This window comes from Chrysemys picta, chromosome 25 (assembly GCF_011386835.1).
Source record: "Chrysemys picta bellii isolate R12L10 chromosome 25, ASM1138683v2, whole genome shotgun sequence".
Taxonomy (NCBI): Eukaryota; Metazoa; Chordata; order Testudines; family Emydidae; genus Chrysemys; species Chrysemys picta.
In genome coordinates, this window is record NC_088815.1 from 13,837,242 (window position 1) to 13,865,025 (window position 27,784).

General features: G+C 54.5%; 1 protein-coding gene and 1 long non-coding RNA gene across 5 annotated transcripts; one reads left to right on the plus strand and one right to left on the minus strand.

The window, feature by feature from the left end:
* Window positions 1-1,034: 1,034 nt before the first annotated feature.
* Window positions 1,035-27,605, plus strand: LOC101937217 (occludin-like). Of its 4 annotated transcripts, XM_065578329.1 has the most exons (9): window positions 1,204-1,766; window positions 2,499-2,804; window positions 6,692-7,454; window positions 13,648-13,806; window positions 20,240-20,397; window positions 20,925-21,134; window positions 23,157-23,328; window positions 24,016-24,057; window positions 26,003-27,605. In XM_065578329.1, the coding sequence occupies exons 3-9, from the start codon at window positions 6,753-6,755 to the stop codon at window positions 26,102-26,104; spliced, it is 1,545 nt and encodes a 514-aa protein (XP_065434401.1). In that variant the 5' UTR covers window positions 1,204-1,766; window positions 2,499-2,804; window positions 6,692-6,752; the 3' UTR covers window positions 26,105-27,605. The 4 variants fall into 4 exon arrangements, with proteins under 4 accessions (XP_065434402.1, XP_065434401.1, XP_065434403.1 ...); XM_065578330.1 differs by lacking the exon at window positions 2,499-2,804 and having other exon boundaries at window positions 1,035-1,766; XM_065578331.1 differs by lacking the exons at window positions 1,204-1,766; window positions 2,499-2,804 and adding an exon at window positions 1,822-1,944.
* Window positions 2,505-5,215, minus strand: LOC135977426 (uncharacterized). The gene is made up of 2 exons (XR_010594912.1): window positions 4,740-5,215; window positions 2,505-2,918 (listed from the first exon to the last, which is right to left on the minus strand). It is a non-coding gene; the product is annotated as an uncharacterized LOC135977426 (long non-coding RNA).
* Window positions 27,606-27,784: the final 179 nt, after the last annotated feature.

Consider the following 27,784-nt stretch of genomic DNA (forward strand, 5'->3'; position numbering starts at 1 on the left):
TGGGTCATAGCAGCATCACGTGGGAGATTAGTGACGCTCTCTGCTCACCGTGAATCCTGAGACACACACACACACACACCCCTTCCCCCAGAGGACGTGTCTCTGCCACTGCTCCCCCCCCCAGGGGGATTTACTTCCTTCCTTCAAGCTGTAGCGGTTCATGCTCTTACTGGGAAGGTCCCAGCTTTGATTCCTGGGCCGCCCCCTTGATGGTCATTAGGGTTTCACCTTCTCCCACAATCCTCGGTTCTGTTGGGGGGGAACTGGTTTGGTGAGAGAAATCACAACCGAAGTGACTCTTCCCCCCCAAAACCTGACTGTTGGCTGTGTTACTGTAGCGCCTCGGAGTCCCGGTCCCCACGGCACTTGGTGGTGTACAAACACACAGCCACAAGCCAGTCCTGCCCCAGCGAGCTTCCACACGAGACAACAGACTTGAAACCAATTCCTTTTCTGGGAGCTCGCTAGAGACCAGTTGCCGACAGGGAGCAGAGTGAGACGACGTGGGGTGTGTCTACACTGCCCACTAAGCCCAGGCGCTGATTCAGGTTTGAGCCTTCCGGCTACACACATCAGCCTGACTCAGGTCAGCAAACACTCACGGCCCAGGTCCTAGGACCCTGCTGGGGGATGGATTGGAGCCTGACTAGGGTCCGAGCTGTCGTGTTGCCGTGTGGCTGCCGCTCAATGCAGTGCGGACACTCCGGAATGGGCTTGGAAAAACCTGGGTTCACAATGCCGTGTAGACAGACCCAGGATGAGCTACCCTGGTGCAGCCAGGGATTGTTAGCACTCGCGACCAGCGCTGGAAGCGAGCTGCAGAGGGAGAATTTCAGAGCGGCCTGACTGACAGCCATCCCGGTGCGCGCAGCTGGGCGGCGCCGCCCTGCTATTCGCACGGTCACTGCAACACACCCGGCTGTAGGTTCTTTTTCCACTTATAAAGCTGATTTTTATTTTATTTTTGTTTTAAAAACCCTCCAAGAAATTGGAAACAACGAGGCATCCGGGGCTAGTTAAGGCCCCGATCCTGCCAACATGCCCCATGTTTAACCTCAACCCCTGTGGGCCGTTCAGGGGAGACACCCTCTGACTGCAAAGGCCAGGGCCCCACAAACGCATTGCACTCGTGAAGGGCAGGGGTGCGCATAGGGAGCGAGACTTAAAGAGGAGTCAAATCCAAGTGCCGGGCTGGGATCCTTGCGGCTCGGCGGGACCTCTGGGGCCCGCCCGAGTCAGGGAGAGGCAGCTCCCCCTTGCCTGGGGTCTGCTCCCCCGTCGGTCCATGTGCGGGACCAGCGGAAGGGGTTAAAGTCGAACCAGCCACGCAGCAAGGCGCTTTGATCAGAGGCGATTTATGTCCAGGCTGGAACAGGGAGCTGAGATTTAAGCGCTAGGTCTGCGGCTGCCAAGTTTTGGACTCCAGCTGTGCCAGGTTCCTGCAGTGACCAGCTTTCTCTTCGGCCTGGCCGCAGCGGGAGGAGGCGGCAGGCGGGTTGTTTTTAATGACTGTGCACCTAGTAATGATTAATCCCTGGGCTGCCATTTTAAGATGAACAAAGAGGGGAGGAAAACAGAGGGGACCCGGGTAGCTGCTTTTAAAGGAAACCCAGCCAACCCCCTTCTCAAGGCAGTGGCTCCAGGAACGGAGCCCTGAGCCAGGGGCCCATCTCCAGACAGCACCAGGCTGATTAACGGCACATTTCCCAATAATCCTACGCGCCAGAGACCAGCGCAGCTGGCACCGGAGATCGCTGCAAACCAAGGTAAGGCAGTGGGTGTATTGATCACTTCACGGGGGAGAGCTGCTCCGTTACGTTTGCTTCAGTACATTTCCGGATCGTCTAAAGCTCTGTTGAACTTAAAGGGGCCAGATTCCCAGCTGGTGTCAATAAACCTGCAGCCAGCTATGGGTCTGGCCCCACTGACCTCGATGGAGCAATGGTAAGGGATGCTAGCTAGCCTAGAAAAATTCTTCTCGTGAGGTCAGCTGACTGAATTCACACAGCTCTGTCTCCGAGAGCTCGCTTTAGAGGCAGGACAGCTTGGATATGTACCAGCCGCTTCCTTCAAAAGTTAAATCCTAGTTGGTTGTTAAGGGGTTTTTACAGGGGCTCTTGGGTTTTCTTGTTTATTTCTAGAGTAACAAAGCTAGGAAGGAAATGAAAACAAGCTTAACTGGCTTTATTGACTAAAGCAAGGTGTTTGTTAAACAAAAATCTTGGGCAATTCAAAGAACCCGGTTAAGAAAAGAGGTGGAGTTGCAAAATCTTTGCAGACAGGGCTTAGGCGTCGGAGGCAACCTCACCGGGTCTGGAAATTCTTTCTGGGGTCTGGGATCAAACTGGAAGTGCAGCTTTTAGAAGCCCTGGGAGCTTTTGTTGTCTTTGAAACTTGAATCCTGGCCAAAGAAAGGAGGTTTGGCAGCGAGAACACAGCACCAACCTTATCGCGGGCTCTCTTGGGGGAAGAAAAACACTGGGGATTGTTTTTTAAAGGACTGACTAGAGCACAGCGTGTGTGAGGGGAGCGTAGGATTTGCTAGTGCCGGGACAGGCGGGTGGAGACCCACGAGGGGCGTGTAGTGAGCAAACCCTGCCCTGCGTTGCCGTGTGCTGCAGGCCTGGGAAGACAGAGACTTATTAATCAGGTGAAATGAGAGAGGAGGTGGCGTTGGCAGAAACTGTTGCAACCGGAGTGGAGGCCCCAGCTGAACATTCCCATCCTGTCTCCAGCGGTTCAGGGCGGCTGGATTCAGCAGGGATCACTGACCCTGCACGTTCCTAGCGATCCATAACTCCAAGGTGAGGCTTAGAAGAATTCTTAGGAGGTTTGTTTGCCCGTCCCTGTGTTCTCTGCCCCTCCAGCACTACGGGGAGAACAACGAAGCGCAGTGGCAAAGCTCTCGTTAGCTGAGCCTGTACCAAAATAAAAAGGCCTGTTATTAAAAGTGGGGTGAGGGGCAGAACAGGCCGCGCCTGTGGGAACCCGTGGGCCTGTGTCCAGCGAACCTGCCGAACCGACCCAAAGGGCGCTTTGTGGGGGCGCGACTCCGGAATGCAGGGGCAGAAAAAGAGCATTTAAAACGTGGCTACCCCAAAATTGTAGGGGGTCAGATAAGTAAACCTGCCTCTTCCTTTTATGTAGCCCTTTAAATAGAGCACAGCGAATTCATCCCTGGGGTAATTATTCTCGGCAGCCAGGTCTTCCGTGTATTAGTGACCCTCGCTTGTGGGGGCCTCCAAACTGGGGCGCCAGCCTGACGGCTACACGGTAGTTTTATAGCCCCGCAATCCAAGCCCGGTGAGCTTGAGTCAGCTCCCCGGACCAGCCGTGGGTCTTTTGCAGTGTAGACATTCCCTGGGAGGCCAGGGTTCAATCCCCTGCCCTGGCCGCGACTCCCTTTGAGTAAGTGACTCAGTTTCTCTGGGCTGCCTTTGTTCTCCATGGCGAGAATGGCATTTCCCTGCCTCACAAAGAAGCTGGAAATGTAAATACGTGAAATTCCCCCTTTGCCGGATAACTGTAACACAGGAGTTCTTCTCCCTGGGCCAAACTGACTTGTGCAGAAGCGGCGAGGTTGGGCCTTTTTATCTTACAAAACCATTTCTGTGTCTGAGCCTCCGTTGTTTGGCCCGTTATTAATCAATGCTTGGGAAATGCTTTGAAGCCCTCAGCAGTGTTGTTACTGCACAGAACAGGGCACGGGGGTAGGGGAGACATAGGGAAAAACCGATTGACTGAAATCCCCGAATGTAAGGAAGCCCGCTTAGCACGCCACAATAGAAAGGCATGTCTGTCTGCTAAGGTACTTGTCCCGGCACCATAGCATAGGAACATGCAGAAATAATCTCTTTTAAAAACATATAATCTGGGGGGGTTGAGGGTTTGCATTTTGTTACCAAAGCGTTTGAGCAAAATTACTTTAGTTCAGTTGGTGGCGGGGTTTTATAATCTTTTGCATTATTTGGTTGAAGCAATGTGAGTAAATTCAGTGAGTAAATGTTGCAGGGTGTTTAAATAAAAATGCAGTTGAATTGGTTGATATTGTCTAAGGATCTGTCTTCATTGCAAAATTTACTCAGGTTCTTGCTCAGGGGTTGCCCCTAACCCAGCTCCCGTCCACACACAAACCCTCGGAACCCGAGTTTAGTGATGCTTTCGCCCTGGGCTAGCTGGTTCCTCTAGGGTGCAGTGCTTACACGTGAGCTGGTAACCTGCCCGGACACCATGCTGCCAGTCCTCCAGAGCCTTCCCACAATTCCCTCCATGCGCCTAGAGCAGGGGTGAGCAAACTTTTTGGCCTGAGGGCCACATCAGGGTTCCGAAACTGTATGGCGGGCCGGGTAGGGAAGGCTGTGCCTCTCCAAACAGCCTGGCCCCTGCCCCCTATCTGCCCCCTCCCACTTCCCGCCCCCTGACTGCCCCCCTCAAACCCCCGACCCATTCAACCCCCCCCCTGCTTCTTGTCCCCTGACCACCCCCTCCCAGGACCCCCCCACCCCCTGTCCAACCCCCCCTGCTCCCTGTCCCCTGACTGCCCCGACCCCATCCACACTCCTGCCCACTGACAGGTCCCCCAGGACTCCCACGCCTATCCAACCCCCCGGTTCCCATCCCCTGACCGCCCCCCCCCCAGAACCTCCGCCCAATCCAACCCCCCTTCTCCCTGTCCCCTGACTGCCCCCCGGGACCCCCTGCCCCTTTTCCAACCCCCCCCCCACTCCCCACCCCCTTACCGTGCTGCTCAGAGCAGCAGGAGCTCGCAGCCCCACCGCCCAGAGCACTGGCGGCATGGCGAGCTGAGGCTGGGGGGCGGGGGGGAACAGCAGGGGAGGGGCCGGGGGCTAGCCTCCCCGGCCGGGAGCTCAAGGGCCAGGCAGGACGGTCTCGCAGGACGGATGTGGCCTGGGGGCCGTAGTTTGCCCACCTCTGGCCTAGAGGGAGAGACAAGGTCTCCCACAATCCACTGGGAAAAAACTCTGCGTCTCAGCTTACTGATGGGGCCCCCGGCATCCTAGCTGCATACCCGGGTGAGTCAGCACCCAGGAGGTACAGTCACTTGGGCAGGGCTTTGCCGTGTGGCTGCCCACCCCAGGGCTAGGCTAACCTTGGGGTTGCTCACCCCACTTAACTCAGACCCCGTGTGACGTAGGAGCCCAAGCCGCCTGGAAAATCAACCGGGCCCCTCAATTCCTAGCACTTTGGAGACTTCTGAAAATGGGACTTCGGCTCCTAAGTCATTTATGTGTCTTAAAAAAAAAAACGTTACCAAGGGTCCCTAAAGGTCAGCTAGGAGAATCCTTTGCAAGGCGGAGGGCCAAAGTCAATGGGAATTGCACCCCCAGTGTCAGGGCTGAGCACAGCCTGGGGCATGGGGGCTGTGCGACCCCTGCAGCCTTTGCTAGTTGTGTGTCGATGAGTCCATAGAGGTGAATGGGGTTTCTGTCTCGCCCCGGCATGGGCAGACGGTGCCGAGGGCTCAGGGAGGAGGCTGGCTGGGACCGGAAGGAGGATTAGATCAGGGAGATGATTCTGGTCCCGTTTGAACAGTCCCCCTAAAGAACCTCCAGGTGGCATGAACAAGCCCAGCCCCCTGGTTTTGACTTCCCACCCCACCGTGGGTCGTTTCTGAGCTGGAGAGATCAGTTGCGCTGCTCAGGACTTAAAATGGGGTCTGCCTGATGCCTCCTTTTGCCGCTGGGGCCAGTTAGAAGATGGCCACATCCTTGCAGGCTGCACCCATCCCCTGCCTAGTTCCTGCCTGGCCTCGCCCAAAGCCCTTCCCCCAGCTCGTGAATGGTTGAGACACCCTGTTGCTAGGTCGTGGTGCCCAAGAGGGAACATCTACACTGCTGCTTTCAGCCCCGTAACGCAAACCGGAGTCTGTAGACCCAGGCTCTCTCGCTGCTGGGGGGGGGGGTTCAGTGTAGACGTACCCAGTGACTAACATGCTTGACTTGACCATCTATGTAGATGCAATTACAATATAGATTTCTTTCTTTCTATCTATCTATCCCCATACACCCCCTCTATCTATCTATCTAATATACATACCTATCTATATAAAATCCCCCCTATTTTATAGATGGGAACTCTGGGATTTTCAAAGGGGCTTAGGCCCCTAATTCCCGTTGATTTATTAGTAACCATGGTTATTATGGTAGTGCCTGAAAGCCAGCCAGATACGAAGCAGGGGGTGGTCAGAGCTTACAGTCTAACTAAGACGAGACAGGCCCAAGGTCTGTGACCCATGGCGAAGGGCTATAACCCACAAGCAGAGGTGGCAGCAAGCAGATGCCACTCTTTCTGGGGGGTGGCAGTGGGGTAGTTTGGAGGAGATCAGCTAATTGGAAAGCAAAGGGGGCAGGGCAGGTGAGGAACGAAGCTCAGAGCTGGAGCAAACGGCGCAGGGCAGCGAAAAGTCCAGTCAGAACTGGGGCAAGTTCTCTGAATATTCACAGCTCCCTGCATCGGCTGCCCAGCCGGCCGGTTCCGCAGCAGCCGTCTCCCAAGGCCGGACGGCAGCAGAGAGAAACGCGTGGCCCTCACGCCCTTTGCTCGGGGAGTTTGTAAGTGACTAGCGCAAGGCCTCAGCGGCAGAGCCAGGATTCGAACCCCCTGCCCCTGTGCTTGCCCCACCTCCAGGCCACCCTGCTTGATCCGCTTGTTTATCTGCCGCTCTACCTAGGTGTTTCTAAGGCTGTGTGTGGTCTCCGGGCGCCTGCCCTGCGTTGGATCCTTCCTCCGCCATGTACAGCCAGAAGCCCTACACCAGCCCGCCCACTGGCTACGGCCCCCCCGGCGACGGCTATGGCTACGACATCCACTCGCCCCCCCCAGGCTCCTTCTACGTTGAGGACGTGCCGCAGTATTTTTACAAGTGGAACTCTCCGCCCGGCGTGGTGAGGATCCTGGAGGCCCTGGTCGTCCTGCTCTGCGTCACCATCTTCGCCTGCGTAGCCTCCACGCTGGCCTGGGAATATAGCTACGGCTACGGGGGGATGTACGGGAGCGGGCTAGGGAGCTACTACGGGTCTGGCTATTATGGTGGAGGGATGGGCTACGGGGGCTACGGGGGCTATGGTGGATACGGCGGCTATGGAGGCTACTATGGCGGGATGACCAACCCGCGGGCAGCCAGCGGGTTCATGATCGCCATGTCGGTCTTGTGCTTCATCGCGCTGCTGGGGTTCTTCGTGGCCAGCGTCACCAAGTCCAGCAGCGCCCGCTCCCGCAGGTTTTACCTGGCGGTCATCGTGGTGTGCGCCATCCTGGCCTTCGTCATGCTCATCGCCTCCATCGTCTACATCATGGGCGTCAACCCCCGGGCACAAATGACCGGCAGCTACTACTACAGCCCCATGCTGACCATGTGCAACCAGATGTACTCCTCCGGCGGAGCCTACATGAACCAGTACCTCTACCATTACTGCACCGTGGACCCACAGGAGGTAAGATGGGCACCGCTTGCCTTTTCCCTTCAGCTCGCCTTCTTTTCTCTCTTTCTCCTCCTTCCTTCAGCTTTCTCTCCTTCTTTTCTCTCTTTCTCCTCCTTCCTTCAGCTTTCTCTCCTTCTTTTCTCTCTTTCTCCTTCTTTCTTCCTTCAGCTTTCTCTCCTTCTTTTCTCTCTTTCTCCTTCCTCCTTCCTTCAGCTTTCTCTCCTTCTTTTCTCTCTTTCTCCTTCTTTCTTCCTTCAGCTTTCTCTCCTTCTTTTCTCTCTTTCTCCTTCCTCCTTCCTTCAGCTTTCTCTCCTTCTTTTCTCTCTTTCTCCTCCTTCCTTCAGCTTTCTCTCCTTCTTTTCTCTTTCTCCTTCCTCCTTCCTTCAGCTTTCTCTCCTTCTTTTCTCTCTTTCTCCTCCTTCCTTCATCTTTCTCTCCTTCTTTTCTCTTTCTCCTTTTTTCTTCCTTCAGCTTTCTCTCCTTCTTTCTTCCTTCAGCTTTCCTTCTTTTCTCTCTTTCTCCTCCTTCCTTCAGCTTTCTCTCCTTCTTTTCTCTTTCTCCTTTTTTCTTCCTTCAGCTTTCTCTCCTTCTTTTCTCTTTCTCCTTCCTCCTTCCTTCAGCTTTCTCTCCTTCTTTTCTCTCTTTCTCCTCCTTCCTTCAGCTTTCTCTCCTTCTTTTCTCTTTCTCCTTTTTTCTTCCTTCAGCTTTCTCTCCTTCTTTCTTCCTTCAGCTTTCCTTCTTTTCTCTCTTTCTCCTCCTTCCTTCAGCTTTCTCTCCTTCTTTTCTCTTTCTCCTTCTTTCTTCCTTCAGCTTTCCTTCTTTTCTCTCTTTCTCCTCCTTCCTTCAGCTTTCTCTCCTTCTTTTCTCTCTTTCTCCTTTTTTCTTCCTTCAACTTTCTCTCCTTCTTTCTTCCTTCAGCTTTCCTTCTTTTCTCTCTTTCTCCTTCTTTCTTCCTTCAGCTTTCTCTCCTTCTTTTCTCTCTTTCTCCTCCTTCCTTCAGCTTTCTCTCCTTCTTTTCTCTCTTTCTCCTTTTTTCTTCCTTCAACTTTCTCTCCTTCTTTCTTCCTTCAGCTTTCCTTCTTTTCTCTCTTTCTCCTTCTTTCTTCCTTCAGCTTTCTCTCCTTCTTTTCTCTTTCTCCTTTTTTCTTCCTTCAGCTTTCTCTCCTTCTTTCTTCCTTCAGCTTTCCTTCTTTTCTCTCTTTCTCCTTCTTTCTTCCTTCAGCTTTCTCTCCTTCTTTTCTCTTTCTCCTTTTTTCTTCCTTCAGCTTTCTCTCCTTCTTTCTTCCTTCAGCTTTCCTTCTTTTCTCTCTTTCTCCTTCTTTCTTCCTTCAGCTTTCTCTCCTTCTTTTCTCTTTCTCCTTTTTTCTTCCTTCAGCTTTCTCTCCTTCTTTCTTCCTTCAGCTTTCCTTCTTTTCTCTCTTTCTCCTTCTTTCTTCCTTAAGCTTTCTCTCCTTCTTTTCTCTCTTTCTCCTTCTTTCTTCCTTCAGCTTTCTCTCCTTCTTTTCTCTCTCCTTCCATTTTGTCTTCGTCTTTCGTTGACTTTCTCTTGAAGCTGCTCAGAAAATGGGATGACTGTTTTGGGGGAAATGTTAATGCCAATCTAGTCCTCGTTTGTTTGTTGGTTTAAAACGTGAAATGATCAACAAAGATGGTTGAAAATTTCCTACCGTCTCGCTCGCTCGATTTCACAGGATGAAATTTTGCTCAGAATATTAACGGAAACCCCCCTTTGGTTTTTTTGTTCACATTTGAAATTCTGCTCGGAAATGTTGGCATCTCCCAGCCGGTCTGTCTATTTTTCCCCATTAACACTCGTTTTCTCCCCAGTACCTCCATAGCCATCAGCTGCAACTGCTGCGTTTCCTTTTCCACTAGCCATTGGCGCACGTCTCCAGCTTGCCTCAGCGAAGGGCAATTCCTGGTGACTAGCGTCAGCTGCTCTTGGGTCTACACAGGGTGTAACCAGGGCTAGGAGGACGGAGCTGAGGACAGGGGAAATTCAAGGCTCAATACCAGGAGGTGCTTCCTGGTGGACGAAGCTGTGGAGCAATCTCACAGGGGAACGGTGGAGACCCAGCTAGTTGGGTCTTCTAAACCCAGGTTGGACAAAGTATGAGAAAAATCCTGCTTTGGCGGGTGGATGGGCTAGCCCAGAGGTTTGCAAACCGGCCTCTGGCCCAGGGGGGAGCTGGCTGCTTGCACGTTCATCCTGGGTTTTGCAGCTGAAGGAGAGTCAGAGCTGGTGGGAGAGGGAGCTGAAGGAAGAGCATGTGGTTATTTTTCCAATCGCTTTAGTTGACAGGGGTGTTCTAGGATCACGAAAGGGAAGGGAGGTAGGGGAGGGGAGGCCAAGGTGGCCCACAAGACAATCCCTATTTTAAGCTGTGGTCTCCACTATGGGAAAGTTTGGTAAACCCTGGACTAGACAATCTCCTGGCTCTTTTCCACCTCTCCCCATTTTCTGGGATTCTCCAAACTCTCTGTTCTGAGCAGCTCAGAGCTCTGCACCCCTCTCCCCTCCTTGAGCCGTCCTGGTGCAACGATTCCTGCAGTCTAAAACTCTACAGCTACGAACCGAGCGCCACTGACAGTCGCTGAACGTTGGGTTTGGCCTTAGTCAGTTCCCCAGTGGGTCGGGTGGTCACGGTCTCTAAGTCCTGGGAGAAAGCCGATGGAGAAGATTGGCTGTAATGTCTTTGTGCCGGCCGTATCTCCATTGGCTGCAGCGAGGTTTCTGCCGAGCTACACGGGGCTTGCCGATAGCAGCATCTAGCAGCCTACGTTTGCCAAGACAGATGAGCCCACTGCAGGCTTCCCTTAGACCAGTGTTGGGGCGAGTTGTGGGCAGCCCACTAGCACCTAGTCATCCCAGCTGAGGTCAGGGACCCTTTGTGCCAGGCGCTGCACAGACGCACAGTGAGAGACAGGCCTGCCCCAAAGCTCCCAGTCTGAATAAACCAAGGAAGTCTCATTCACCCCATTTTACAAAGGGGGAAACTGAACAGACGAACAGAGGGAGGCTGTAGCCCAGCTATTTGTCATAAATACATGTATAGCCCGCACTACTGTCATCTCTGAGCACCTCCCAGTATTTAATGGATTTATCCTCACGCACTCCTGGGAGGCAAGGCCTGGCTGTCATCGCCATTGAACGGAGGGGAAACTGAGGCACAGAGCAGCTGAACGACTTTGCCAAGGGTCACACAGGGACCCTGTGGCAGAGCTGGGAGCTGAATCCAAGTCTTCCAAGTCCTAGGCTAGCAGGGCCGGCGCTTCCACTAGGCAACCCTAGGCGGTCGCCTAGGGCGGCAGGATTTGGGGGCCGGCATTTTTCCGTCCTCGGCAAAAATTTGGCGGCGGGGGGTCCTTCCGCTCCGGGTCTTTGGCGGAAATTTGGCAGCGGGTCCTTCACTCGCTCCGGGACCTGCTGCCGAAGTGCCCCGAAGACGCGGAGCGGAAGGACCCCCGCTGCCGAATGCTCGGAGGAGCGCTGCTGCCTAGGGCGGCAAAAACCCTGGCGCCGCTCCTGTAGGCTAGTGCCCTAATCACTGGGCCTTCCTTCTTCTAAGCTCAGAAGCACCTCGTCCAGCTCAGAAATAAACTCCGGTCTCCTGAGTCCTAGCCCAGTGCTTTAACCACAAGCCCACCAGCCACGTGCTTTGTCCAGTCTAGCCCCCAGGATGTAACCCGGAGCAAAACCGCTTTATACAAATCGCCTTCATTTGCTGCTCAGTTACTCTGCTGGGCTTGGTCGGTTTCCTTGCTGAACTAGAATTAATTTGCAAACTAGATACCATTAACTTGGGCTTGAATAGAGACTGGGAGTGGCTGGGTCATTACACAAATTGAATCTATTTCCCCATGTTAAGTATCCTCACACCTTCTTGTCACCTGTCTGGAATGGGCCATCTTGATTATCACTACAAAAGTTTTTTTTCTCCTGCTGATAATAGTAGGGTTACCATACGGCCGGTTTTTCCCTGACATGTCCGGCTTTTTGGTAATCAAACCCCTGTCTGGGGGAATTTCCAAAAAGCCGAACATGTCCGGGAAAAATACTCCCTGGCTTATCTTAGAGCGGGCGCCGGGGGCTGCTGTGCTCCCTGACTCCTGGGCTCTGTAAGCGCCGAGCTGCCCGAGCACTACCGGCTTCGGGCGACCCCCAGGCCTCTGGACCCTGCGTCCCCGGCCGGGCACTTCCCCTCCTGGGCTCCGGGGGTGCAGGGTCTGGAGGCAAGGGGGCTGCCCAAAGCCTGAGCGCTACCGGCTTCACGGTTTGCCGGGCAGCCTCCAGACCCTGCGCCCCCAGCTGGGCGCTTCCCCTCCCGGGCTCCAGCTGTGCTGGGGAAGCGCCGGCCGGGGGCGTGGGGTCTGGGGGCTGCCCGGCAAACCGTGAAGCCGGTAGTGGTCGGGCAGCCCTTTTCACGTGGCTGGGAGGGAGGAGGGAGAATGCGGGGCGCTCAGGGGAGGGGGCGGGGTTAGGGCGGGGACTTTGGGGGAAGGGGCGGGGAAAGGGCGGAGTTGGGGCGGGGTGGGAAATGGGGCGGGGCCAGGGCCCCGTGGAGTGTCCTCTTTTTTTATTTTTTAAATATGGTAACCCTAGATAATAGCTCATCTTAATTAATTAGCCTCTTAGAGTTGGTAGGGCAACTTCCACCTTTTCATGGTCTCTGTATGTATATAGATCTTCTTACTATACGTTCCCTTCTATGCATCCGATGAAGTGGGCTGTAGCCCACGAAAGCTTATGCTCAAATACATTTGTTAATCTCTAAGGTGCCACAAGGACTCCTGGTTCTCTTACCGATACTGTGCAGCTAACCAGGCTCTGCTTGCTGGCCCCGGCTCCGGAGTCAGCGCTCTAGGCTGTCTGTCGGATAGACGGCAGCAGAATATTAACAAACAAGGTCTCGGTGAAGCCAGTTTCGGTCTGGACAGAAACAATTGCAGCGATTTAAGCAGCGAGCTGTGTGGGGCTGCCGATACCACCCCGTCTCAGGATAAGATTAGCCCAGTCTGCTGCATTCCAGCCACCTGAAATCCAGAGTCATGTAGAGCTATGTACTTTGTTATCGATTGCCTACCAAAAACAAGCAAGGAGCTGTGCTGCACCTGCCTGATGCATGGACCAGATGGGCCCTAATCTGTCATTCCCCCCATGTCTAATTTCTGTCTACTTCAACATTCTTACCAGGGCCCTGTGGGAAATTCTGGGGAATCACCCTCTCTCACGCACACCAAACTGCGAGGATTTGAACCCCTTCCTCTTGAGCGAAAATCATACAGAGAATAAGCAGCCCCTGTTTCTGCTGCTCTCAGTCATGTGTCCTTAGAAGCTTGTTGATTGTTTCAGCATGCAGCGGGGAGTCAGGACTCCTGGGCTCTTTTCCTGGCTCTGTGGGGCCTTGAGAAAGTCGCTTTCTCTCTCGCCGTGTGCCTCAATCTCCCAGACTGTAAAATATGAGGGCATTGGACCCCCGTAGCTTGCGAAGTGCTTTGGCATCGCCTCGTGTATTTTTGGTTCGTGAGCTGAGCCCACGCCCGGAGACTCAAACCCCAGAAAGCTTTGCAGGCTCGATTGTTTTGCTAACTTCCACACAGGGTGAGATAATAGCAATGCACAGAGCAGCGGCAGCCTCCCATGTGATTCTGCTTTGTGCCAGGGAGAGCTGGGGACGCTGGTTCTATTTGTTGCCAGCACAGCCAATATCCTACCGTTCCCCCTTTGAATGCTGCCGGGTTTGTCCTCTGTCGCTCGGCAGCTCTGGTGAAGGAGCCAGTTCCAAAAGCCCTCGCAAACCCGAGAAGCTGCCTTTTCGTCTCTTCCTCCCCCTACATCCCAATTCCAGGAAATTCCTCATCCGTCTCACTCTCTCCTCCTTGGGGGGCACTCTTTTGTTTGATGTAACAATTATTTTCCCTTTCATTTCATTTCCTGCCCCCTTTGGCACCTTCACATGGACTGGAATGACTTCTCCAACTGTGCTGGTGGGCGGGGGGTGTCTCATCTCCTGCTAGTGGCTAATCCACATAGAGGATGACAACCTACTGCTGCTACCAGCTGATGGATTTCTTCCTTTAGCTTGAGCGGTAGAGGTCAGTGCTGCAGTGCAAAGGGCGCTGGGTTTGAACCAAGCTGATGGATGGAATAAGGGTAATTTCCCTGACTCTCTGGCCAACGTGTTTTTTTCCCCCTCTCTTCTAGGCCATCGCCATTGTCTGTGGGTTCTTCATTGTCATTCTTCTCTGCGTGATTTGCTTCTTTGCTCACAAGACGCGCCACAAGATCTGGAAGTTTGGGAAGCCCAATATCTACTGGGACAAGCCACTCGCCTTCCAGGAGGGCCCCAACGTGGAGGAGTGGGTGAGTCTAGGATGGCGCCGGCTGCGGGTGGAGCAGATGAGTGATAGGGACTTTGAGGCTCCAACCTGCTCGGGCTAAATCAGGGCATTATTAACCAGCCCATCACCGTGGTGTCTAGGTGCCAGAGGTACCCTCAGGAGCCAGACTGGGAAATGAACAAGGGGAGGGATTCTCCTAAGCCCCGTCCACTCATGGCACCAAAATTGAGAGCTGTCACTCACCGTAGGTTGCGCAGATCTTCGCAGCATGATCCGTCCTCATCTTCCTTTTAGCAGCAGAGAAATGTTGATGTTGGTAAATTGGAGAGGGGTCAGAGAAGAGCCACGAGAATGATTAAAGGCTTAGAAAACCTGCCTTAGAGCGAGAGACTCAAAGAGCTCCATTTATTTAGCTCAAGAAAGAGAAGGGTCAGGAGTGACTTGAATCTACATGGGGAACAAATCTTTAATAAGTGGCTCTTTAATCTAGCAGAGACAGGGCTAACCTGATCCAATGGTTGGACATTGAAGCTAGACAAATTCAGACTGGAAGTAAGGTGTAATATTTTAATCGTGAGGGTAATGAACTGTTGGAACAATTTACTAAGGGGCGTGGAGGATTCTCCATCACTGACCATTTTAAAATCAAGATTTAGATTTGTTCTAAGAGACGTGCTGTAGGAGTTACTTTGGGAAGCTCTCTGGCATGTGTTATACAGGAGGTCAGACTAGATGATCGCAATTATTCCCTTCTGGCCTTAGGACGTATGAGTCTATAAATGGTTAACAATGTTGACATGTAGGCATCACCATCTGTAGGCTTCAGAGTTAACACCCCATTGTGGTCAATAGGGCAAGCTCAGAAATCTCTCCGATCTGCTCTTTCAGGCTGTGGGCAGATGTGGCTGGATTTGTCTGCTTCACTTTTTAAGGCGATCTAGGCAACTATAAAAGTCAGGGTCAGGTCAAGTTCTGGAGCAAAAGATGGACATGGGCAAGTGCAGTGGCCTGGCAGGGAATGTGGCAGAGTGGTGTGAGCGCCCTGCTGCATGTTATGAAATGTGCTATATAAGAGCTAGGTATTGTTGTTTTTGTTCAGTGTTTGTACAGCGCCTGGCACAATGGGATCCTGGTCCGTGGCTGGGGCTCCGACCTACTACCACGATTTAAATAAATAATATCATGTAGCAATGAGTTCCACGGGTTAATTTTATATATTAGTGGAGGAGGGACGTATTTCCTTGCATCTGTTTTAAATGCCGTGTTTTTTCCATTTGCTTTTGGGTCTCCTTGTTACTCAGATATGAGTAACAGGGTGTTGAGAGCAGGGCTGGTCCAAGCTATCTCGAATGTATCCAAAGATAAATAAAACGGGATCGGATCAGATAGGCCGCGAGCCTGGAGCCAGCAACACGAAGGGTTTCTGTTCTCTTCCCCTTTGTCCACTGAGTGCTCGAAAAATGTTTGCTTATGATATGATTTAGTTTCACCCTCGTCAATGATTAACTGGGCAGCTCTTGCCACGCAGGGTTTCGCCTGGCACATCTCAAACGTGTTCTGGTCCATTGCTTGGCGCCAGGTCACATCTGGTTGGCAGTGGGGTCAGGCGAGTGGGGTCACAGGCACTTGGGGATGGGGTGCGGGAGCGGGGTTGCTTGTTCATGTGAAATTTCACACCAGCATAAGTGCTGGGCCCCGCTTAAGCCTGGGAAATTCACCTCTCCGGGCAAGGGGCTGGCGGGCAGTCTTGGCACCACTTGCTTTCCCACTTACACCCGTGCCAAGGAAGCAAAGGATTCTGGGATTGCCAGCTATGGGTGCAGTGGTACCGTGGTGTTGTGCTGGGCTTCTGCCCAGGGTGAAATCACCCGAGGGCCACCAGAGCAATCACCCCTCTCCCCTCCAGTGCGTCCCTGCCTCTCAGCGTGGGCGTCTGATGCGGAAAAGCCTAATGCAGAGTGACAAGCTCTCCAGGGCGCTGCTAGGCCAGGGCATATGGCAGTTGGCATCCCCTCCGCTGTATGGCGTGATGCAGAAAAGCAGCCGTCTCCGCATCAGGGAACTGAACAGCACCAACAAACCCAGTCGTGGGGAAATTAACACAGTCGCTGGAGGAAAAGACTCGTCGGTAGCAGGCGCCTCCTTTGTTCTGTTTGGAGTCTTGTCCTGCCCTCGTCACTAGGGTCTGAGCGCTGCCCAGGCGTGTCCTCGGGGACATGCACCGTGTTTAAAGGCTGGGCTGCAATAAACGGGCGACCTTCGAAAGGAGAGTGAGCAGCCAAATCAGCGCTTCTCACAAGGGCAAGGAGAGAGCACGACAGGCAGCGCGGCCTAAGGGTTAGAGCTGGATGGGGGTGGGGAGCCAGGACTCCTGGGCTGTAGTCACAGCTCTGGCAGGGCGTGTCTAACGGCGCAAGCAGGGCTGGCAGCGTTGAGTCCGGGCAGGGGTCAAGGGCCCAATCATGTGTGGAAGTGAACAAGACAAGTTCTTCCCAGACTGGGCTCTGCAGGTGGGAGCTGGGATTCCCCCACCCCCACCCAGGATCAGCTCCCAGACCCCCCTGAGATTCTCCCTCCCAGGATCAGCTCCCAGGCGCCCCCCCCCCCCCCCCCAGGATCAGCTCCCAGGTTTCTCTGCATCTTTGCTCGTATGGGAAGGACGGTGGGAGAGGAACTGCCTTAGCCGGGGAACGAAACTCTTTCCTCCAAAGACCCATCAGATCCCAGACAAGCGACAATTTCTGCCCCCGGCAAGAGGCTCCAGCTAACAAGCCACAAAGGGCCAGGAAGGAAGGAAGGGTGAAGGGGGAAAACATCTGGCTTTCTAGGATTCAGTCTAAACAAATACCCCCCCACACACCCCTCCCCATTTCCTTAACCTCCAGGAGCAGATGTGGCCACATTCCCTCGTTGCCCGCACCTCTCCTGCGTCACCAACCCAGCACCTCTCGGCCTGGGGGCCCAGTGCTGTGGCCTGAGGTCGGGGACAAGGATGCCCGAAGGAAAGCTGCAGGGAACGTTAGGGGGCCGGGACCCTGCAGCTACAAGGTTACGTAGCGCAGAGGCAGGCGTTCATGCTCCGGTGGACAGGGGAGGGAGCGGCTTGCAAGACAGCTCCCACGGGTGGCTGGGTGGAGGCGAGGAGAGGAAGGAAGGGGTTAACGAGTGCATCAGCTATCCAGAGAATTAATTGCAAGCAGGGGCAAACCCGAGGTATTTGGAAAAGCTCTGACTGGAGCAGCGGGGCAACTAGCCAAGGACTGGGGAGAATCAGGCATACCGTTTGTGAAACCTGTTGCATTTGATTGGTCTAGCTACGTGTGTCAATCCCTTGGGTTTAGCAATCTGTCCCACCTTGTAGTTCACAGTGACACTCCGGGTACCTTTTCCTGCCCTGAAGAAGAGCTCTCGAAAGCGTGTCTCTTCCACCAGCAGGAGTTGATCCCATAAAAGATATCGCCTCGCCCCTCTTGTCTCTCTCATATCTATCGATCTCTCTGATCACCAGCCTCAAGCTCCATCCGGCCTCCCAGAAAAATCACACGATTGGTTTAAAAACTATGAGATTTTTTTAAAATAATAATTTTGGCTGCTTTTGGTTTGCCTTCTGGTTAGTGAGCTGCTGGGGGGCACGCGGGGTGTGGGCTCAACCTTTCCTCCAAACGCATGAAGTTTAGAAAATGACTTAAAAAAAAAAGAGATTCTCTCCTAATCCCCTGATTCCAGGAGCTGGAGCTTTTGGAGAAACCTGAGGTGTTGAGAAAGTTGGCAACACTGTAACAATCTCTCATCATCTTCTCCACATGATACAAGTGGGGCTTTTTTTCTTTCTTTCGAGACCCTGATGAACTCATTCTAATGTTATTTTACCATCTCCTCCCGCTCCCCCAGTAAATGTTATTCCCATTCATACATTAGCTATTTAATGATTATTTAGACATCTGTTCTGTTGGGATGCCCTCGTTAGCAGATGCCTGGTGGAGGCGGAGGAGGATGTACGTGGGGGGCTGGGCTGGGAGACTATAGCGAGGTCACAACTTCTAAAGCTATGGCTCCCCTGTTTAGAGCCAGATTTTGATACTTTGTTTTTGTAACTTCCCGCTAAGTAGTGTCCTACTGCAAAATTGAGGCCAATGAACCCGCTGACTGTGTGAGACATTGTGTCCAGCATGAGGAAGGTTGTGTGAATACAGTGGAAGGCTAGTGGTTAGGGCACTGGCATGGGTCTGTAGATGAGGATTCAATTCTCTGCTCTGCCACAGACTTCCTGTGTGACCTTGGGTGAGTCACTTAATCTCTCTGAGCCGCAGGCTCCTATCTAGAGAGGGGACAGCATTGCCTAGTGGGTGCAGTGCCAGACTGCGACCCACCAGTGCTGGGTTCTCTTCTTGGTCTTGCCACCGGGTTGCTGGGTAACCTGTAGTGTGTCACTTCCCATCTCTGTGCCTCAGTTTCACCACCTGCATAATGGGGATAGTGGTCCTGCCCGCCTCTGTAAAGCCTTGGAGATCAGCCGATGAAAAGTGCTATGTAAGCGGTAGGTGGTATCTGTACAATGGGCGTAACTGCATTTCCCTAACTCCCGGAGGGTGGGGGTGAGGATAAATCAATCGTTAGCGATTGGGAGATGCTCACATCCTACAGCGCTGGGGGTCCTAGATATACGTAAGACAGATGGGCAGAATCTGGCCCTGTGGCCCGCCATGAGCACAAGAGCAAAGCCTGAAAGAAGCAAAGCGCCCTGGACGTGACCAGTTTCCCAGCCCGGGCGTTTCCACGTTCCTCCCAGCTCAGTTTATTTACTGTGCAGGTCACTCCTGGGAGGCATTTCCTGAGTTCTGGTGGAAGCGTCTCCTGCACCGGCTCTGTAGGGACCCAGGTCAGGGCGGCGCTGCCCAGACCGGCACATCCTCCCTTTGTCAGGCCCAGGGATATCTGGGGAGGGAAGGGTTAGCTGCTCCGCAGGGGCTGAGTCCCTGTGAGCAAACACCCCTGCGAAAGGGAACTGGCCCCGTGGCCGATGGCACAGGGGAGTTCGGGAGGGGAAATTCCCACCCAAACCACCTGTTCCCTGGCACTGAGCGCTGCCACTGCCCTTCCCGGGGAGCCTCGTACCTCCTTCGCTCCGCTCCTGCAGCTCTCAGACCTCTAACAGCTGGGGGGGGGGGTCACCCAGCAGCCGCACTGCTTTGTTCTCCACTGCAGGTTGTGGGGGCTGGCTTCTGCGGGTGGGGGCATAGCATGCCAGGTCAGCTAGGCCATGGAATGGGGGGTATGCCACACAATTTAACCCCATTACTCTGTGCCTGGGACTTATACACCCACCCACACCCATCCCCCTGGCCTCTGCTGCTGGGCTGGCAGGTTGGGGAATCGTGGGGCCTGGTGGTGCCAGCCGCCTCTCACCCAGCCTGTGGGGCGGAGGCTGGTTAAATGGCAGGGGAGTTGTTTGCCAAGGGCTGATTTAGCTTATCGGCCAGTCGCACTGTGATAAGGGGGTTGGGGCTGCACTCACGGGAGGCAGAGAGCCAGGACCTGGGTGGTGGTTCCTTGTGCTCCCAATCCCGATCCCAGCTCCGTGGGGCCCTGCAGAGCGGACGGAAGTTGGGCTGCATTAGCCGCCCTTGGTTTGGTGTGTGGCGGTGTCCCCCTCATGGCGCTTTCAGAGCTCCTCGCATAGTGTGGACCCCCAGCCCCTGTTATCCCAGCCCTGAGCTCCCCCCTCCTCCTTGAGCACTGCCAGTGTCCCTGAATCCCGACCCCCAGCCCCGTTATCCCAGCCCTGAGCTCCCCTCCCAGCCCCGAGCTCTGCCAGTGTCCCTGAATCCCGACCCCTAGCCCCGTTAGCCCAGCCCTGAGCTCCCCGCTCCTCCCTGAGCTCTGCCTGAATCCCGACCCCCAGCCCCGTTTTACCAGCCCTGAGCTCCCCCCCAGCCCCGAGCTCCGCCTGTGTCCCTGAATCCCGACCCCTAGCCCCGTTATCCCAGCCCTGAGCTCCCCCTTCCTCCCTGAGCTCTGCCAGTGTCCCTGAATCCCGACCCACAGCCCCGTTATCCCAGCTCTGAGCCTCCCCCCCCTCAGCCCCGAGCTCCGCCTGTGTCCCTGAATCCCGACCCCTAGCCCCGTTATCCCAGCCTTGAGCTCCCCCCTCCTCCCTGAGCTCTGCCAGTGTCCCTGAATCCCGACCCCCAGCCCCGTTATCCCAGCTCTGAGCCTCCCCCCACAGCCCCGAGCTCTGCCTGTAGGCTGCCGTTTGGGACCCGCTGTGTGCACCCTGCGGACTCCCCCGAGGCCGTCACCAAGCCTGAAGTTGAGACCAAGGTCACGACTGGCCCTGGCTCTCGCTAAGGTGGAGCTAAGGGCAGAGCGTGACCCCAGCATCGCGCCCAGCCCCCCGCACACCCTGGGCCGCACGTGGGCGCAGAGGGAGCCGAACGCCTCTGGCTGCTTTTCAGGTGAAGAACGTTGCCGAGGGCGCCAGCATTCAGGATGAGACAGCCACGCTGGCCTACTCCGAGAAGCCAATCAGCCCCGTCAACGCCCCGGCCAGCGCCTACGGCTACCCGCGCAAGGAGAACGGCTACTATGCCTCCGAGGCCTACAACCCCACCAGGTGAGTCCGTCCCAAGGGCTGGGAACCCAGGGTCCCTTTGTATCCAGATCTCCCACCCAGGCCTCCGGCGGACTCCTCCTCCCGCTCAGCTGGGCTCACGGAGCTCGGGAGCGGCTGGTTTGATGAAGTCACGTGCCAGGCGGGCCTGGTGGTTAGAGCCCAGGGCTGGGACTCGTTGGGTTCAGTGCACAGCTCTGTGGGACCTTGGGCCTCATTTCCCAGACATCTGCAAACCGGAGGAGAACGGTCCTTCCTGTGTCTGTCTTGTACATCAGGCTGTGAGCTCCGGGGCAGGGACTGTCTCTCACTGCGTGTTTGGGCAGCAGCCGGCCCGGCGGGGCCCTGAACTCACGCTACTACACTGCCGCCTTGCCACGCTGCCAGCCCCCGGTCACCTCAGGAGCTGGGGCGCTCTAGCCCGGGGGTTCCTCTGGGTCCCGCCTGGATGGATGAGCGATTGGGGGAGGTCTCAGGCTGAGAATCCTGGCTCTAGGCTGAGCCCCGTGTCCACATATCCCCCCCCCCAGCTCTCCTGCCCGTGTGGTCAGTGAGCCGCCCGCCAGGACCTTCAGCACCAGCACGCTGGAGGAGAGGGGGAGGGAGAGCTCCAGCAGGCCCGCCGCCCGGCGTGGGAGGAGAAGGAGGCGCAACCCCGAGCTGGACGAGTCCCAGTACGAGACGGACTACACCACAGCCATGGAGTCCAGCGACGAGCGGGACAAGGACGAGTGGGGCAGGTGAGGGGCTCGCTCTCCCTGGCGCATCCATCAGTGACCCCTGGCTGCCTCTGCAGGGCCGCGGCTACTGGGGCCATCCCCCGGCAGGGTGTCTAGCACCAGAGATAGCTGCTGTTAACATCACAGGCTGGCCCAGGGGGGAGCCGAGCATGCCCCGGGCAAAGTACTGCACACCGGAAAACACAATCCCAACTATGCATAGACAATGATGGGGTCTAAATTAGCTGTTGCCACTCAAGAGAGAGATCTTGGCGTCATTGTGGAGAGTTCTCTGAAAACATCCGCTCAATGTGCAGCGGCCGCCAAAAAAGCGAACGGAGTGTCGGGAATCATTAGGAAAGGGATAGATAATAAAACCGAAAATATCATATTGCCTCTAGATAACTCCATGGTACGCCCACAGCTTGAACACTGCGTGCAGATGTGGTCGCCCCATCTCAAAAGAGATATATTGGACTTGAAAAAGGTTCAGAAAAGGGCAACAAAAATGATCATAGAATCATAGAATATCAGGGTTGGAAGGGACCTCAGGAGGTATCTAGTCCAACCCCCTGCTCAAAGCAGGACCAATCCCCAACTAAATCATCCCAGCCAGGGCTTTGTCAAGCCGGGCCTTAAAAACCTCCAAGGAAGGAGACTCCACCACCTCCCTAGGTAACGCATTCTAGTGTTTCACCACCCTCCTAGTGAAATAGTGTTTCCTAATATCCAACCTGAACCTCCCCCACTGCAACTTGAGATCATTGCTCCTTGTTCTGTCATCTGCCACCACTGAGAACAGCCGAGCTCCATCCTCTTTGGAACCCCCTTCAGGTAGTTGAAGGCTGCTATCAAATCCCCCCTCATTCTTCTCTTCTGGAGACTAAACAATCCCAATTCCCTCAGCCTCTCCTCATAAGTCATGTGCTCCAGCCCCCTAATCATTTTTGTTGCCCTCCGCTGGACTCTTTTCAATTTTTCCTCATCCTTCTTGTAGTGTGGGGCCCAAAACTGGACACAGTACTCCAGATGAGGCCTCACCAATGTCGAATAAAGGGGAACGATATGGGGTATGGAACGGCTTCCATATGAGGAGAGATTAATAAGACTGGAACTTTTCAGCTTGGAAAAGAGACAACTAAGGGGGATATGACAGAGGTCTATAAAATCATGACTGGTGTGGAGAAAGTAAATAAGGAAGTGTTACTGACTCCTCATAACACAAGAACTAGGGGTCACCAAATGAAATTCATAGGCAGCAGGTTTAAAACAAACAAAAGGAAGTATTTTGTCACACAAGGCACAGCCAACCTGTGGAACTCCTTGACAGAGGATGTTGTGAAGGCCAAGACCATAACAGAGTTCAAAAAAGAACTAGATACATTCATGGAGGATAGGTCCATCAATGGCTATTGGGCAGGGATCGTGTCCCTAGTTTCTATTTGCCAGGAGCTGGGAAGGGGCGACGGGATGGATCACTGGATGATTCCCTGTCCTATTCATTCCCTCTGGGGCACCTGGCACTGGCCACTGTCGGAAGACAGGATACTGGGCTAGATGGACCTTTGGGCTGACCCAGCCTTGCCGTTCTTATGGTCTTATGTTATGCCATGCAGCTGGACCAGGATGGGTTTCCAGGCTGCCCCGTTTGGCCTGTGGGGGAGGGCTACTCTGGGGAGGCAAGAGGGGAATCTGGTCACGCCAGCTTCACTGACATTTTGACGCGACGTGCTGGCATCCCGATGTGATGTCGTTGTCATGGCGATGACCTCATGCAGTGATGTCACCATGTGCCATGGCAGCAGCATCTGGGGGACACCTGTGTTCCTCCCCCGTCAGATAGGCCGGTGGCACGGCCCTCCTGTAAGTCCAGTAGCCACCTGCCCGCTCCCGGGTTGCTGGTGCAAGAACAACGCTGCGTGGAAAGAGATTGCAATGATTTGGGGGCGGAGAGACTCAACCCCTCTGCAAACCAGCCCCAGAGCACCCCCCCATTGAGTCCCCAGTCTAATCTCTCTCTCTCCCTCTCCTCCGGCCGGGCAGCGTGTACCCCCCCATCACCTCGGACGGCATTCGCCAGGAATACAAGCAGGAGTTCGACGCCGACCTCAAGCACTACAAGCAGCTGTGCGCCGAGATGGACGACATCAACGACCAGCTGAACCAGCTCAGCAAGCAACTGGACGGCTTGTCGGAGGACAGCCCGCAGTACCAGGTGAGCGTGGGGCCAGGTCGGGGCTGTGCTTCACCGACTGACGTGGAGTCCAGAGGCGTTGTATCACGGTAGCGCCTCTAGGGCTCGGCTCAGCAGAGCTCAGGGCCCAGTTGTGCCTGGCGCCGCACAGACGTCAAAGAGCTCACAGGCTAAACAGACAAAGGGGGCGTTGTCGCCCCATTTTGCAACCAGGGAACTGAGAACCAGAGAGATTCAGTAGCAGAGACAGGAACTGAACTCAGGTCTCCTGATTCCCAGCCCAGTGCCTTATCTACAGGGCATCCTTCCTGCTACTTCACCCCTCTGCAGAGGGACCAGCACCGAGGGGGATGTAAGTCTCATTTGATAGCTGATGCTCGTCTGTTTTGTTCAGGGACCCACCCTGCCCCTGTGGAAGCCAACAGGGAATTTTGCCCAATCAGTGCGAGCTGGAAGACCTCTCTTCTTCTCCTTCCCGAGCTCTAGGCCCTGCTGATTCCACCAGCATGCAGTGACAAGCTGCCTTGGGAAGATTTGCTTTCTGCAGCGGGGCTGGCTTTCCATACAGTAGCCTGAAAGGGCTTCTTTGTCAGCCCCCGCCTGGCGCCATCACCTGTGCTCTCTCGTTAGGTACACTGCCGAGTGATGGCTCTGGAGTAATTATCTGCTATATAACATGGCCCTCTCCTCCCGGTTTTTCTTTTTCAGGGAGTCGCCGAGGAATACAACCGGCTGAAAGATTTAAAACGGGTGAGTCGCCAAAACCCAGCTTGTCTCTGTGCATATTCTGTCTGTCTGATCTCCCTTGGGGATTTGTGTGTCTGTCCAATTTCCCCTAGCGATTCAAATAGCATCCCAGAGTGAGTGTCCTCAGACCAGGCCTTAGCCATTTCCCACTTCAGCAGCCTTAAAACTTGTCTACACATGCAAGCGGCACCGGCTTAACTTAAATCAGTTTCAAACCCAGATGTGATTAAACCACTGAAAGCCCCTGTGCCGGCGTGGATATCGGCTTGAATCTGGTTCTGTCGGTTTAGCTGTCAATTTTCCTAGGTGAGTGAAATCATCGGAATGAGGCTTAAACCGCTGTCAGGGTGTCCACACACAATGTTGCACCAGTTCTCGGTTTAAAATCTCGTGTTGAGTTAAGCGGGGCAGCTCTGTGCATGTAGACCAGGCCTTGGGGTGACTGATTGTCTTTTTCCCCCTTTTAAGTGAATGTGTTGCTCCCATGAAGGGGTCTGGACTGAGAGCCCGGAGCTGGAGTTCTGTGTTTCTTCCCAGGGCAGGGGCAGCGTGGCTTTAGTGTGTGTGTGTAGCCAGCCATGTGGCTGGAAGGGCCCTGCTAGGGGTGGGAGGTTTGCTCCATTCTGTGTGCCTGGTCCTGAGCATTGCTGTGCACACGCCGTTCTCACTGAAAGTGGTGGGGATCCCTCCCCCCCCCAGAATCAGGCCCCCATTCCCTAGCCTGGGCTGGGAAGAAAAGTCCCATGCAGTGGGTGCTTTTGTGACAGCCACCCTCTGGGCTGACATTGAACTGGGGACCTCCAGAGCTAAAAGTAGGAGCTGCTACAGATCCCTGGGAGGAAGGAAGGAGGGTGGGCGGGCGTTGTAACAACTCCCGTCCTCACGCCAAGGGGGCTTGTAACCCTCACCCGCCAGTGGGTTACACTCTGTAATGAGGAGATCTGTCATCTAGGACCCAGGCAATGCACATGCTTGGCATGGCCCAGGAGCCATCAGCTGGTTAAATACTGCCAATCCCTCCGTGCCTGGGACAGATTCAGATGCATGACCTGGAGTGCAATGCCCTGCCTCCCTTTGCGGTGCCCCTGAGCTGGCTGGTTCGGTGTTGGATTACGCGCTGCGGCGCAGCTTGAAATACAACATGCTTCAGTGAGCTGAGACGGAGGAAAAACACCTCCTGCTTTCAGAGTTGTCTGGACGGCACCGTCCAGTGCCAGCCTTGCCCTCCTACAGCCCGCGGCACAGCAAGGGGGCCTTCTTCACTCAGCCGATCTGCTCCCTGCCGTGGCGGAGCTTTGGATTATTCCCTTGAGCCTCGCAGAGTCAGCCCAGCGGCGCGAGGGGGTTCCACTGGGGTTCATACATCCCAAAAGGCAGCTTCGTGCCAGTTGCAAAATCTTTATTACCGGGGAGCGTGCACAAGGCAAGAAGGAACCCGGCGCCCTTCTGGGATCCCAGGTTGCTTTTGCAGCTCAGGCATAAAAATCTCTCTGTTTACTTGCAAATGGAGGGGGCCTGAGCTGGGATCACAGTCAACATGTAGGGGTTGGACTCAGAACATCAAACGTTAAGTACCAGATTTTCAAAGGGGACCAGCGTGCATTTAAGCACCGAAGGGCGCAGTCCATTGGGTGCTGAGCATTTTCTTAAATCTGGCCTCAGTCGTGGGCACCGAGCCCTTGAAAATCTGGCCCTGAATTCTTAACATTTGCTCTCCGGAAGCATCAGCCTTGAGCTAAAAACATAACTCCATTAGCTGGTAGCAATGGGAGGCTCTTAACTTCTTACGCGGACCAGCCACTAGATGGCGACACATAACACATGCTGAACCAGTTCCCACAATGCTTAGTGCTTCTAGAGCGCAGCTGCATTGGGGAGCCGGAGAGAATGGGCCCCCGTGTTCCCTGCGACGTTCTTAACGCCTCCTCGTTTCTTGCTCTCGCTTCAGACTCCTGATTATCAGACAAAGAAAATGGAGACCAAAGCTCTGCGGAACAAGCTGTTCCACATCAAACGCATGGTGAGCGACTACGATAAGATGAGAGGGTAGTGCGGAAAGCGGAATCCTTTGGAGGGGGAAGAAATTCTGCGTGTGGTCAGCTGACTTCCCTCCACGAAGCGCTGCAGGAAATGCCAACCACCTGGACGAAAAACAGATTTCGTTTTGTTTTGTACATTCGTTTCCAAAGCAGAATCTCTCTATCTTTGTGCCATTTCCAAACCGAAACCCGACAGGTCTCGGCGAGCGGGGCAAGAGGGCGATTTTTAGAACAGAAATGAAACTCCGAGGAAGTTTGCGCTCTGGTTTGAGGCCGGTGGGCCCGTATCCTACAATGACCTAAGCAGAAATCCTGGCCCCATTGAAATCAGTGACTTCAATGGGGCTAGGAGATCCCCCTTGGTGCTTACGTTTATGCTGCGAGTCATTAATTCAATAGAACTGAGCATTAAGCGTGCTCCCACAGTTGCTGCAGCCTCAGTTTGTACGTGGGCAGATGTAAATTTGTAAATACGTGGGTGTGTATATAAATTAGCCTCCTGTTTTATACGATCAAAGGGTGAATCTCTCTGTAGCATGCTCCCATGCTGGTCCCCATCCTGCAAGCCCTTACTCACCCACGAAGTCCCAGTGAGCTCAGTGGGACATCCCTTGGGAGCGAGGACCCACGGTGGGTGAAATTCACCCTGGGCAGAGGGGTTTGTACAAGGCCTGTGCACCACTGACACCCCCTGAGCACGGTAGGGGGAATGCGGCTCCATTGACCTCTGTGGGGATCGTGCCGTTGACTTCAGAGCCTGGATTTCACTCCATGATGGGGACTTCGTGCTGCATAAGCCTGATGCTGGATCCCTGCCCAGGAAAGGTTTGCAGGATTGGGCCCATGCGCTCTGGACTCCTGCTCCCTCTTAGATTCCTGTCGTCATTCCCCTCCATCCGTCCCAATGTGATTCAAAGCCAGGAGGATGGGAGCCCGGCGGCTGGAGCCCAGGCCTGTTTCGCACGCCACGCCAGCCCGCAGTAAGGAGCCCATTGCAGCCAGCTGAGGGTGACGGCCTGTCTCCCACCACTGCAGCTGAGATGTGTGCAGCCAAGCTGAGCGTGAACGCAGACCCAAGCTCCCGAGATTGTCCCGGCCCCTCACCTCCCGCCCCGTGCTGCAGAAGTGTCTCTCGGGGAGCTGACAACTGAGTGCGGCGGTGGATGCATTTCGCCGGGATGAATAATACATCGGGAACTCCTGAGTCACCCAGCGCAGCCGGCTCACACTCCTGACAACTTGACAAGCCAGGGCTTGGCCGCCCCCCAGCAAGAGCCCATGCTAGGCATTGTGTGAGGAGATTTCACGCTCGCACAGGCATCACGGTGCCAGTCTTAGAATAGCCCCCTCAGCTGCCACGGTTTTATAGAGCTGGACGGCACGGTGCGAACGTCTGAACACGATTTTTTTTACCGCTGCCAGCACTTCCTATGCCAGTGTGCTATTCTGTAGGGAACTGGGTATGATGTCGGGGGGTATTTTTTTTAATAAACTGCATCTATTGATTTCAAATTTCAGCATCCTGCTGTAAAATGAAACGCTTCTCCCTTTCCTTCCTGCATCGGCGTGTGCCTTAAAAAAGAAATCCCCGTCTGTTTAACTGGCTGCAGCCAGAGTCGGCGAGTGTTTGGTCGCTGGGACGAAGCACTATTGGGAGGTAGAAATTGGACAAGGGAAGAGGTTACAGCAGG

What these genes read in the sequence shown, in the direction of transcription:
- LOC101937217 (XM_065578330.1), top strand. Translation starts at nt 6,753, where the DNA reads ATGTACAGCCAGAAGCCCTACACCAGCCCGCCCACTGGCTACGGCCCC. An exon ending in GACAAGGACGAGTGGGGCAG is followed by an intron (nt 21,135 to 23,156) that starts GTGAGGGGCTCG and finishes CCGGCCGGGCAG; the next exon opens with CGTGTACCCCCCCATCACCT. An exon ending in AGGACAGCCCGCAGTACCAG is followed by an intron (nt 23,329 to 24,015) that starts GTGAGCGTGGGG and finishes TTTCTTTTTCAG; the next exon opens with GGAGTCGCCGAGGAATACAA.